The sequence below is a fragment of the Antedon bifida genome, chromosome 5, assembly GCF_963402885.1.
Source record: "Antedon bifida chromosome 5, ecAntBifi1.1, whole genome shotgun sequence".
NCBI classification, from domain to species: Eukaryota; Metazoa; Echinodermata; class Crinoidea; order Comatulida; family Antedonidae; genus Antedon; species Antedon bifida.
In genome coordinates, this window is record NC_136230.1 from 27,075,050 (window position 1) to 27,088,401 (window position 13,352).

Genomic DNA, 13,352 nt, shown 5'->3' on the forward strand with positions numbered 1-13,352 from the left:
TTTAAATTAATGGCATATTATTACAGAGTTACAGCAACATTATAAAGTGTAATATACTGTAATATTATGGTAATATGTATTTTTAGTGTGGTCGTGTGCCCTTGATGGAAAAATCGTGTTGTCCGAAAATGTAACTACAATCAATAAATGACTACTTTTGTTATTGCTGCATATGGTAGCAGCTTTTTATATTCTTGACACCAATTTTACCTCCAGTAACGCTTCATTGCTTTTTTTTTTGTCTTTCGTGGGAGTAACCCACCTTTATTGTCTCTTTTTTAAATATATATATTCAATGTTTATGCAATAGATCTGCTCGCAGCACTCACTTGCACTATACTAACATTATTATATATTTGCTTTTGAACATTTTTTGTGTATGTATTTTGTAGTTATCTATCCGGTCTTCTTTATTTAATAACTTTACTGTGTAATCTGGTTTCACGATTAGGCCAATGTTCAATTCATACTTTTAACTTCTGCAAGGAAGACAATCGAGATGTATCATTTGTACATTATAGCTTTTGCTTCTTATCAAAACTCAATTTCAATTCATTGTTTCACGCATGAACAATTATGAAGTTTGGACGTCATAATATTAATATTAACGCGCGCATTGAATCAAACACTACTGTAGATATAAGAAGTCATAGATTGGTGTTTTTAATACTTATAGTCTGAGTATTTGAATAGCAAACTCTGATGAGCGACAATAATTGATAGTTATTGATTGTCGATTGATGTTGGAATTTAATTTGAAATCACTGCTGTTGCTCGTATTATAAATAATATTAACTTGATGGAGTCTTTAGGTATAATAATTAGATTTTATTATACTGTAATAATAAAGACACAATGCATAACAAAAATTAATCATCATATAACATAAATTCTAAACTATTAAACGCTATACAAATTAACGCTTGGTTCTTTAAACAATAAGGTAACGTTTGAAGACAGAGCCGGCCACATTGGTGTCTGACCACCATCTCAAGTTTCGCCCATATGTTACTGAGGAGTTCTCATTGATGACAATGGAGGGACAAATGAGCTAAGTTCTCAAAGTCCTACGGTTCAAGGTATATTCAAGGTATATTATAGAGTAGACCAAGTTCGAGCTTTTCGGAACTTTTCATACTTTGGTAGATTTTTTCTTTATTTTATTTACACATTATTTATTTTCTGTATCTCATTTATCATTATCATTGAGTGGTTTACGATTTCAATATACAATAGCTACTTGGGCGTTTTAACACAAAAACAATGTCACCTGTAACCAACGCAGCATAAACGTATTTAATGTTTTCCAACACAGCTACAGGGACGTAAAAAACAGTACGAAATTTCACCTGAACTAACGCGTACGCAGCAACAAAAAGCGTATCTTTTTATGAGTGGTAACCAACACAGCTACAGGGACGTAAAAAACAAAACAAAAACGCAATTTCACCTGAACAAACGCAGCAAAAACGCGTCACATTTCTTCTTGCAACAAACAACTGTTGATACAGAAAAAGAAATTTTATTTACATTAGGCCTACTTGTTCATATCACTATTGAATAAATTGTTGAATAATGTAGCCGCACTTCTGTGTTGTAGTATAAACAAGTACATTTACGTGATATCACTTGGGTCTCTCTTTACTTAATGTAAACACTAACGTACACGTATGAATGCTTATACATGCTTTTCAAATCGACTAGTTTTTTTCATTGACTTTCTTTTTCATCAAACGCTGTAAAGCTGTGGCAATAATAAAGTCCAACAATTCAATAACAGTAATCAAACTCATTCCACATATTAAACCCATGTTTCCGCCAATTTCAGCTGTAAAATAAGAACCTTTTTTGATTATAATCTTAAACGCAAATAAGATGTCTATCTATCCTGGTGTTTAGAGTGCTTCCTATTGAAAACTGCATTTACTTTAGTCTTTGATTGTTTATAAAGATAGGCCTATCGGTACGCCTAGTAGTAGTTACATGAGACGCCTGGTGTTTAGAGTGCTTCCTATTGAAAACTGCATTTACTTTAGTCTTTGATTGTTTATAAAGATAGGCCTATCGGTACGCCTAGTAGTAGTTACATGAGACGTATGGTGTTTAGAGTGCTTCGTATTGCAAACTACATTTACTTTATTCTTTGATTGCATTGTTCAATTCTGCTCTATCAGAAATTAGCGTTATTATTGTAGGCCTAATAAATGGCAATAATTGTGATCAACTTACAAAGCAACTGTGTGGCGGAGTATGACGGGACGAGTTCAACAACGGTCATGTCCAAATCTTCAAATGATATGCTAACTTGAAGAATGTTTTCCCTGAAATATACACAATATCGTAGGCTAGTGCTAGATAAATTCTATAAGACTACAAAAAGATGAATAACTTGTTTCCCTTTGTTTTAACGTTAAGATACGGGTTGTTTTGTCGAGTTACGCTAGCGCAACGCAAACGAGGATAATAACTAATGATGTAATTGCGCCAAATATGCCTTTGACGTCCTAGTGTGAACCACTCTTAATCATTTACCTTACGTAATCTTTAGTATATCCATAATCGTTTTCAAATAATTGTATCATCGCTGGATCCGGCCATAATGTGCTAGATGTACGCGGTTCATATGTCAACTGATCACATGCTACTGGACAATCGCATGAAACATTTTCATCAGTAACAAAACGATCTGAAGTAAAAGTATTTATAGTTTTAAAAAAGTTCAACAGTTCTAAAAGTTACACTTTTTGAATGGTCAAAGACCAATGAATTTGTGCACATTCCTGCGTGTGTAGAATAGATTACCGAAATATAATTGTAGAAAACATTTGAATTAAAAAACAGAATTTGTGCATCTACAAGAAATACATGTTGGAAACCATAACATTTGTGTGTCGGTAGAAGCAAGGAAACATTCCCTTACTAATGCTTGGTTCCCGCAGCGCAGGAACGTAAGCGCAACGCAAATGATTTGACCAATCAGGAACGATGGATTACTCGCATGTCATTGACCAACTCCCTTACCTTGCGTATCTAGTGGAGCCAAGTTTTACATAGTCTAAGGCTCTGTCTACACTATCAAACGTTATGTGACCAAAAAAAGTGATGTGCCCGTAATATGAAATGATGATGTGTTATCACTACCATATTTGAGTACATCACACTTTTTTTTGTCAAATTAGTTTGATAGTGTAGCCTAAATGGGAATAACCTAATTAGGTCCACAATGCATCACTTGAATTATGAATACGTAGGTTGATTTCTTAAGCAGTTTCTTGCCGTCAAGCATCAAGTAGATCAGGAAAGACTCAAATATTGCTATTTTAAATAGATAGATAGACATAACTTACTATAAGCCGGATCACCACAAATGATGGTCTCTAGAACAGTACATTCTGGAACAACACCTAAATGTAACAAAAAAATAAATGTCAAAAAGTCAAGAAAATGCTCCAAAAGGCTTAATTAAAATAAAATACAACACTAATCTGATCTCTTTGTTTTGAAAGGGCTTATACTTTCGGAATATTATGACCATTGATCACCACCGAAAAACAAGATGAACTGTCTGTATTTAAAAAAATTATCGAAAAAATAAAGAAAAAATATGTTTCTTGTTTTTTTTTCTTTTATGTGCATTGCGCATGCTCAGTTGGTAATCTAAAAATCTAATAGATTCTTGAAAATGGAGGGAATTTAAAACATTGTGGATTATGACAACTTTTTATTTATCTTGATCTATGAAGAATATACTAGAATAGCATTCATTCTTCGATATTAAATTGGAAATTTAACTACGTATCATACAGATAGATAGATACAAAAAGTTAAGTAGGTTTTTTCAAGCTACTTTATTATTCAAATTAAGTTCAAAACGTTCTATACGAACCCATCGTATTGGATAGTCTACAACCACATTTTTCACTGACGTAATCAAATCTGCACTCCTCAATACAAAGAGCTTTGGTATAGGTGTCTGTGTATTGAAGCTCTTTTCCAGTGCACTTTGATGAGTATGGGTCTGGTAAAGACTTAGTCTAGAATGAAAATAAACATTTTTTTTTTCATCTGGTTGAATTGTTCGTATGTTGTTAATAAAAATACGACCAATTGTTTAATTTCTATATTTTATACAATTATACTACTTACCTGGACTCCTTTTAAAGCAATTTCTGTATGAAAACCAGGAGAGACTGAAAATCCAAACGACTTTACAAGAGGAAGTTCACCTGAAGGGTGTATCATCATCTGGAGGAAAAGATTATATTACTATCAAATAGAGATGAGTTAGTAATTCTCTTTGAAAAACCCCAAAACCTGTTTGACAGTTTTGCTGTCATGCTCAGACAGCTTCTTCATCAAAATATTTTATTTTTTACAATCTTTTATCCATTCTTTGTTAAATGTTTGCTATGTAGTGTGATTTACTGATCTGTATTGATGATGGTGATGATGATGATTGATGATGATGATGAAGACGAGGACAATCACGTTGAAAGAAAGAGCCAATGGGAAAATAATGAAACAAACATATTTAAAAATATGTAGCATCAAGGCGGTCTAACAATTTAACAAATTATTTTGCATATACTACAATGCATTGGCTTCCGAAAGCGTTTCACTAAACTTACATAGAAACCTACAAGTGAACTTATCAAACATAAACGTGGTTTTCACAAAAAAAGACGCAGACCAAATGACAAGTGACAGTTTGAATAATTCAACGCTTGTGATTGGTCAAATCACTAACGTTGCGCCACTACGTTTTCGCGTCCACTAATGGGAACCAAGCCTTAGGGATAAACACGAATTGGCGTACCTTGATTCCTTTAATGCCTTTTTCATGACCAGTATGATCTGTATCATTGATATTAATCTGCAGAAATAAAGAACTTGATTCGCCAGCATGCGATACATTACGCGTCGTCTTAAACGTGTAACACACCCCAAAATCAAGGATATTAGTTGTAAAGTTTTCTGGTCCACAATTTTCTAAACTCATCCATGTACACTCTGTAAGAAGATCCTCAATAGAGTGACTTGCTCTTAGGTAAAGCTCTGTAAGGTTCCAATCATTTATAGTAGAAAAATTTGCAAATTCTCCACTGTAGAATGAGCGAATGAACTTCAATTCTTCGTCGGTCACCTGCGATTGACGCAACTGGTTGTAGTTGCAGAATGTAACGGCAGGAAACGCGATTTCGTCGTCGTGAGCAATGGATATCTTCGTTGCAACTGGGTAAGACCTGTAGTTGTCAAGGGACTCTTTCAATATTATAACGAGAGAGGTCAACGCTATGAAAACCAGGACACACCAAATATATCTGTAATAGTGTAAATAGAAAAGTACAATATATAAACAATTCAATCAGTAATTGTTTATCAGCAAATAAAATATGCAGACAATTTGTATTGTGGTAAAAGACCAAACTTGTGTTTTCGATATACTCGGCACTGTGTTAAAAGTTTCAACTGTAGAAGTTAAAAAAGTATTTGACATTTTCCATGAAAATATGATTAACAAAAACAAAGCGGACATTTTCAAAATGTTTAGGCTACCTCATTGGAGATCATGAAACATATTTATATTGTGCTAATAAGTTATTTTATTCCATTAGGATAGATTAAAAGGCATATTTCAACATAATTAACAAAACTAATGACGCTGGGATAACATTGAAACTAAACATAACGTACAAAAATATAATAAGTATATAGTAGGCCTATTTGAAATATTTTGACACTAGGCCTACTACTGTACACGAAGTTCCAAATGGAATGAAGATATTACTACACTTTGCACTGAATGGACCAGACCTTTTTTTAAATAAAAAGACTACAATTCGAATCTTCACAGATTCCTTTAATTGGCACCCAAAACAATTTTTCTTCTACAACTTTTTTTTGTTGCCATAACAGCATTTTTGATTCATCTATTTTATTCTTTGCATTATAAGTATTTAAAAAAATCAGTACAACAGTAACACTCGTTAAATGGATATTTCAAAAAGTAAAACTCCAATAGCAATCAGAAACTCTTCGTCACCTTTAAAGGTTTCTTTACATAAAGTTCACAATACATTTTAACTACAAAAATCACTTCAGCCAGAAAAAGCTCGAAAAACTCGACTGTACCAAGGCAATCTAACTGCCTCGATTGTAAATACTGGTCCAGAATACGGAATTTAATTATGCACAATGTATGTAAATAATTTGTAGGCCCCCGTATATTCCATGTAGATTTACAGATCAACATTTTTTTGCTGGTAGAACTAAGCTTCTCCGGCACAAAACAACTGTTAATATACCAATGTATGTACTATCTTTTGTGAAGTAAATTTAATTTTAAAATACTAAATCATTTTCTTTTTGTCGAACAAACGCTGAAATTGATTTTGACTAATTCATTCATAGGACATCGATATACCATGCATACAAAAAAAACCGCTTACCTACCTTCTTATAGCCCAGGTTGATCGGTTTCCGACGTACCGTATCCCGTGAAGAGACGTCTCACCCGCAAACGTACATACTTCATCCGTTAAGCTGGATTTTTCACAGTGTTTTTCTCCGAGTGTATTCGTTGTCTCCCGACTGCTAATCGTAGACATCGGATATACTTTCTTATCGTCCATCCTTCATTCATGTACGCCTAATAATACGTTTTAAAAACACCTTGGTATATCTTAAATCCGTGGCAATCAGTCAGATGACAAGCCTACTCTGCTGATTAACAATTCTATACTATCGATTTCTCAGTAAATTTACACTTTGGAAGTCTCCTGATTTCTACATTGACGTATTATTATGCATATTTACCTTACAATAGAATCGTTAATCCATAAACTCACTTAAAGGAAATTGTCAGTAAATCGCGCGTAATTTATAAATGCTTTATTCAATGATATTTACAGTTGGTACATACTTTGTTGCTAATTGTTTAGCCCCTATTGATGATGCAGTTTACTTATTAAATTGAGTTCGATAATTAGTTTAATTTGCAATTAAAACGAACTTAGGTTAAACCATTTGTTCAAATAAAAAGAAAAACTCTAGAAACAGCCTATGGCATGGAGATCATCGGCGCGGGAAAAAACCTAAAATTCATGACCAACAATACTGATAGTTTTACCAACAGCATCAAAGTAAAAATCACACTCTACAAGCAGTCACAGGTTTTAAATACCTTGGAAGAGCCATTATGAGAAATGATAAAGAAAGGAAGTGTTAGCAAGAATATAGCGCAAGCTACATCAGCGCTAACAAAGCTAAAGAAAATATGGAGCAATAAGAAAATTAAACATAAGCATACCATCAGGCTACTCCGTGCGCTCTTTAGTTACATCAATCTTTCTATAATACTTGTGTGAAACACAGCCGAACTAGAGAGAAAAACCGAAGCCTTTGAGATGAGATGCTACATGAAGATTTTGGGTATTACATACAAAGACCGAATAACAAAATGAAGCAGAGTAAGAGCAGCCATTGGAACAGATGATATTCTGTCCATTGTCAAAGGTGAGATGGTACGGCCACATTATGAGATCATCCGGTAAAAAATGACCATGCCAGGAACTATACAAAGTGGGAGGAAGCGAGGAAGAACAAAGAAACACAGGAAAGACAACATCAAAGAAGAATTGACAAAGGTCAATGTAAAGTTTGAAAAAACACAATCTATGGTTGGTTGTTTTTTCTGAAATATCCCTGCATACAATAATACAAGTTACAGATACAATGTAGCTTTTCTATTTAAAAAATAATGATGAAATAAAGGTTGAGGTTGACAGTATACAAAAAAAACCTTATATGCATAACAATTATTTTTATTAATATCATAGATTACTAGTATTTTATGACATGAATATTAAACCACTTTACACGTTAAATATACTGGGTTTTTTTTTTGGTTTTTTTTATCGGCCATAATAATCTAAGCCCGGTAGGGTACAATAAGCCCAATAGGATCGGTAGGGACCGTTATCGCCCGGTAAAGTTTTACGATGCAAAATGATGTCAAGCACATTATATTAACATGCTTTAGGGGTAAATTTAGCTTAATTATATATTTTTCTTTCTAGAAACAAGTTAAAATCAGTTTAAATATTGTTAAACTTTTCAACGCGTCAACAACAAAACATCACTTATTACAGAGGGCGTTCTTCAGTTTCGGAATAAACCTAATCAGTATTTTTTACATTAAAAATGTATAAAACGTACAATCAAATATCACATAGAACTTTATACTATTTACATACAAGTTGTCGGACAGTTCACCGCCTGTAGCCTATCGAAGAGAGAACTTTCTACATTTTTGGGGAAGTGTTAAGCATTCAAAAGTTCGTAGATTTTCTTATCTTAATTGTATACACATTTAGTTATTTTCTACATTCATGTCACTATCGTTTGGTGATTTACAACATACAGTAGCTTCTTGTGGTCATACCAATACAAACACAATTTCAGCAAACATCACTGTATGTAGCTGCTTAGACGTACAAACAAAAACGCATTCACCGTGCAACCAACAAAGAAACGCGTTTCATTTCATCGATTTCCAACACACACACACACTGCTGGGACGCAATTTCACTTGAAACCAACGCAAAAACGCGTCTCATGTCTTGAGTGGCTAAACTACTAGATATAAAAACGTACCCAGAATAACGCAATTTCTGGTGTGATTAACACAACATCTGGTGTGGTTAACGCAAACTCCATGTTTTAAATATAGACTATCGTTCTTAGACCACAATACGAACCACTTCAGAATTTTTTTTCATTGTTTTTTTTTGTAGAAATATTGATATGTATTTGTACTACGTATCAGTATACCTGTGTCCATATTATAGCACAAATAAATTGTTGAATAATGTAACAGCTCTTTTGTGTCGTAGTGTAATTAGTTTTATTTACATACAAGCAATTGTAATCAACGTAACAGGTAATCAGTACGTAATCAATGATTGCGTACGGTAGGCTATATTGCACATCGACTAGTGCTTTTTTTTCATTTACTCTGATCGATTGTGTGCGTTTTAGTTGTTTTTTTCATCAAACGCTGTAGAATTAAGACAATTAAAAAGTCCAGCAATTCAACAATAGTAATCAAACTCATTCCACATATTAAACCCATGTTTCCACCAAGTTCGGCTGTAAGTAAGAACATTTTCTTTATAAGAAAACACAATCAAGACAATTAAATAAAGATAGGCCTATCGACCTAGTTTTCAAACTGCATTCAAGAGTGTTTGATTGCAGTGTCCTATTCTACCTAACTATAAGTTATTCTTTTACCAGTATTTTATCAAAATTGTATTTGCCATTAACTGCATGAATGTACTTACAAAACAACTGTGTCACAGAGTATGACGGGACGAGTTCAACAACAGTCATGTCCAAATCGTCAAATGATATGCCAACTTGAAGAATGTTTTCCCTGAAAATACACAATATCACAGTAGGGCCTATTTGCTATAAGTTTCTACTTAACTTAATAGTAGCGCTCGTCGTATTAAATACGAATAAAATGCGCCAGCCCATCTTGCACTCAAAGACAAACGCCGTCTATGTCATTTATTGCACCATCTCGTCTCTTTTGACAGGCCGTCTAATTAAGCTAAGTTAACACGTCAGTGTGCCCCACGTCTGATCCTGTCGGCCATACTAGCTTACCTTACGTATTCTTTTGTATAGCCATAATTATTTTCAAATAATTGTATCATCGCTGGATCCGGCCATAAGGTGCTGGATGTACGTGGTTGATATGTCAGCTGATCACATGCTACTGGACAATCGCATGATACATTTCTATCACTAACAAAACGATCTGAAGTGCAAGTATTTATAGTTTGGAATTAAACTAAATAATGATAACATTTGAAACATTCTCCAAAAATGCCTGGTTTTCCTAAAATACGCGAATCTATCCGTTAGTTAGTTAAGTTGATGTTAAACTTACCATAAGCATTAAAACCACAATCGATGGATTGTAGAACAGTACAATCTGGAGCATCACCTAAAAAGAAAAAAAATCAATCAATAGAGCCTACTATCTGTCACTAGATAAAACGTAACCGACTATCGCAAGTCAGTTAGATATCAGTCTAGGAAGGTGTATCTAGTGAAAGTATTATTGTCCGTCTGGTCTAACCGCGACTGATTTATAGCTGTTTCGAATTTGCATGCCGAATGGTAGTGTTAAGGATGATAGTATTCCATAATAGGCTAAATTTAGTCAAACAAATTTTGAAATATTGTGGAGTGAAATAAATCTTACAATGTTGTCTATAGATTATTTTTCAGTACAATATCGATGATATTGTTATTTCGAAAACTTTTCTCGGTTCCACAATAGTCACCAACCCTGCGTTGCGTTACAACACACCCTCAAAATGTTACTGAAAGCTGAACGTGCATGTAAATATAATGTTATACCAAGCTACATATACGTTTTAAAGTGTTATACGTTCTATACTAACCCATCGTATTTGATAATTTACATCCACATTTTTCGACGACGTAATCAAATCTGCACTCCTCAATACAAAGAGCTTTAGTATAGGTGCCTGTGTATTGAAGACCTTTCTCTGTACAGTTTGATGAGTATGGGTGTGGTAAAGACTTAGTCTAGAATAAAACAAGAAATATTTTTTCTCATGCTATGTTTTGTATGCCAATATAAATTACCTATTATTTAATCACTTTATTTTATAGGTCTAAAATACTTCGTATAAAGTTGCATTATTAGGCTTACCTGGGCTCCTTTTAAAGCAATCTCTGTATGAAAACCAGGAGATACTGAAAATCCAAACGATTTTATAAGAGGTCGTTCATCCGAAGGATGTATCAACATCTGAAAGAAAGAAAAAACGTTTGGCAACTTACGGAAATGTGAAAATGAAAATGCATTAACTTGTACTGCTGTACAAACTAACGACAAGAAGTTAAATTCATTCAGAATCACAATAATGATAGCCTGCTTGCTAACAAGTAGGCCTACATAAATAAACCAATCCACCAGTACCAGCAATGAACCATGGAAATCATGTCTACACTGTATTTTATACTGTTATAATTACGTCATCGTTATGAATTAATCATGCATAACGAAGGGTAACTATAGCGCCGTCACATTGTTATGAATGTTCTCAAAGTGCTCCAAAGTCAATCTTACTTAAAGATGTATTGTTCCCCAAAAACATGAAAAATGAAGATTAATTAAATGAGACTTTGAATATGTTATTTTGTAGTTTTAATCAAGTTAATCACTTCAATAGAAAAAAAACGAAAACAATAATGTTTTCACTTATAAAATGACAAAATAAATGGTAAAATTCAACCTAAAATCCCGGGCAGCCAATTTTTTCGATCCATTTTTTTTTTGTCAAAGTGGATAACTATTATGTTACAATAAAATGGAATATTCAACAAAAATTTGTTTAAGAATGTACTCAATGTAATTTCGGTGCAACAATTTATAAGATAATGGAGAAAGGACAGATGAAATAGATAAATTGGATGTAAAATAGAGAGTACTAAAAAGCAATGTTCCAAAAACAGTAACAGATACGTAAAATACCTTAATTCCTTTAATGCCTTGTTCATGACCAGTATGATCTGTATCATTGATATTAATCTGCAGAAATAGAGAACTTGAGACGCCAGCATGCGTAACATTACGCGTCGTCTTAAACGTGTAACACACACCAAAATCAACGAAATGGGTTGTAAAGTTTTCTGGCCGACAATCCTCAAAACTCATCCATGTACAATTCGTAAGTAGATCATCAATAGAGTGACTTGCTCTTAAGTAAAGCTCTGTAATGTTCCAATCGTTTGTAGTAGAATAATTTGCCAATTCTCCACTGTAGATTGCGCTAATAAACTCGAATTCTTCGTCGGTTAACTGCGATTGACGGAACTGGTTGTAGTTGCAGAATGAAACGGCAGGAAACGCGATTTCGTCGTAGTGAGCAATGGATATCTTTGTTGCAACTGGGTAAGACCTGTAGTTGTCAAGGGACTCTTTCAATATTATAACGAGAGAGGCTAACGCTATGAAAACCAGAACACACCAAATTAACCTGTAAAAGTATATTATAATTAGAAAAGCACGTCACAAAATATATAAACTATGCCTAGCAACATGTGAAATATGCAAATATATTTAAACATATATCTTCTAATTCTTGTTTATTGGTACAATTACTGATTAATTGTGTATCAATCATCAGGGAACAAAAAAGGCGGACAGTTTTTACTGGGAAAAGAATTATTCTTTAAACCAGCTTAAAATCTGAAAATATTAAGCCTGCCTAATTAATAATTAATTATCTTATCCATTAGGATAGAACCTGACGAACTAATTCAGTTTTTTAAAGGTAAATTTAGGTTGGGGAAATAAAATTATTAAATATATAATACAGATATGCCTATTGGGATATTGTAGGTACTTCAACACGAGTTTCCATGTTAGATATTAGTATATAAGTCCTTTTTAACAGAATACATGATTGAATGAATATTGGTGGTGATCCACAATATTTAAAAATTTATAAAAAAAAAGTTTGTCTAGGTTGGAGAATAAGATTATTAAAATATATTAAAGAATATGCCTATTGGGATATTTAGGCACTTCAACACTAGTTTCCATGGCGGGTTAGATAGGTCATATTACACAAACCCTTTTTAACAGAATATATGATTGAATGAATAGTGATGGTGAAGGCACAATATATCGAACAATATAAAGCAGTGAAATCCACAACCCACTAAGTACTATAAAAATGTAACCATTTACCTACCTTCTGACAGCCCAGATTGATCGGTTTCCGACGTACCGTATCCCGTGAAGAGTTGTCTCGCCCGTAAACGTACATACTTTATCAGTTAAGCTGGATTTTTTACGATGTTTTTCGACATTCGAATCCGTTGTCTCCCGACTAATCGTAAACATCGGATAAACTTTACCATTTTCATTCATTTTAATCAAGCATTAATGGCGAATAATACCTTGGTGTACCTTACATCCGTAGCAATCAATCAGATGACAAAGCAACTCTGCTGATTAAGGTACGGAACTCGTCAACATAAAATGGTTGATTCCCAATTGCCGAACTCTCAGAATAAAAATTACACTGTATGGACTAACGATTTCTACATCGACAACAACGTATTATCACCGATGGACAGGATAATGTAAAGTTTAATATAATGTAATCTAAATCACCCGTGTATTCATAATAGCAAAATCGTGTCCGAAGATGTAACTACAATCAATGATTTATTGACTTCTATTGTTATAACTGACATTGTCTGCATTTAATATGTGTATGTATAATCTGCGTTTATCT

General features: G+C 33.5%; 2 protein-coding genes across 2 annotated transcripts; both read right to left on the minus strand.

Annotated features, from left to right (window-relative positions):
• Nucleotides 1-1,098: 1,098 nt before the first annotated feature.
• On the minus strand, nt 1,099-6,632 carry LOC144843472 (acid-sensing ion channel 1-like). Its single transcript, XM_078700257.1, has 8 exons — nt 6,454-6,632; nt 4,817-5,321; nt 4,147-4,245; nt 3,887-4,034; nt 3,348-3,404; nt 2,533-2,686; nt 2,230-2,321; nt 1,099-1,828 (listed from the first exon to the last, which is right to left on the minus strand). Exons 1-8 carry the CDS (start codon nt 6,630-6,632, stop codon nt 1,701-1,703), a joined length of 1,362 nt encoding a protein of 453 aa, XP_078556383.1. The 3' UTR covers nt 1,099-1,700.
• Nucleotides 6,633-7,694: 1,062 nt separating this feature from the next.
• On the minus strand, nt 7,695-12,982 carry LOC144843473 (acid-sensing ion channel 1-like). Its single transcript, XM_078700259.1, has 8 exons — nt 12,804-12,982; nt 11,579-12,083; nt 10,754-10,852; nt 10,479-10,626; nt 9,959-10,015; nt 9,673-9,826; nt 9,345-9,436; nt 7,695-9,150 (listed from the first exon to the last, which is right to left on the minus strand). Exons 1-8 carry the CDS (start codon nt 12,980-12,982, stop codon nt 9,008-9,010), a joined length of 1,377 nt encoding a protein of 458 aa, XP_078556385.1. The 3' UTR covers nt 7,695-9,007.
• Nucleotides 12,983-13,352: the final 370 nt, after the last annotated feature.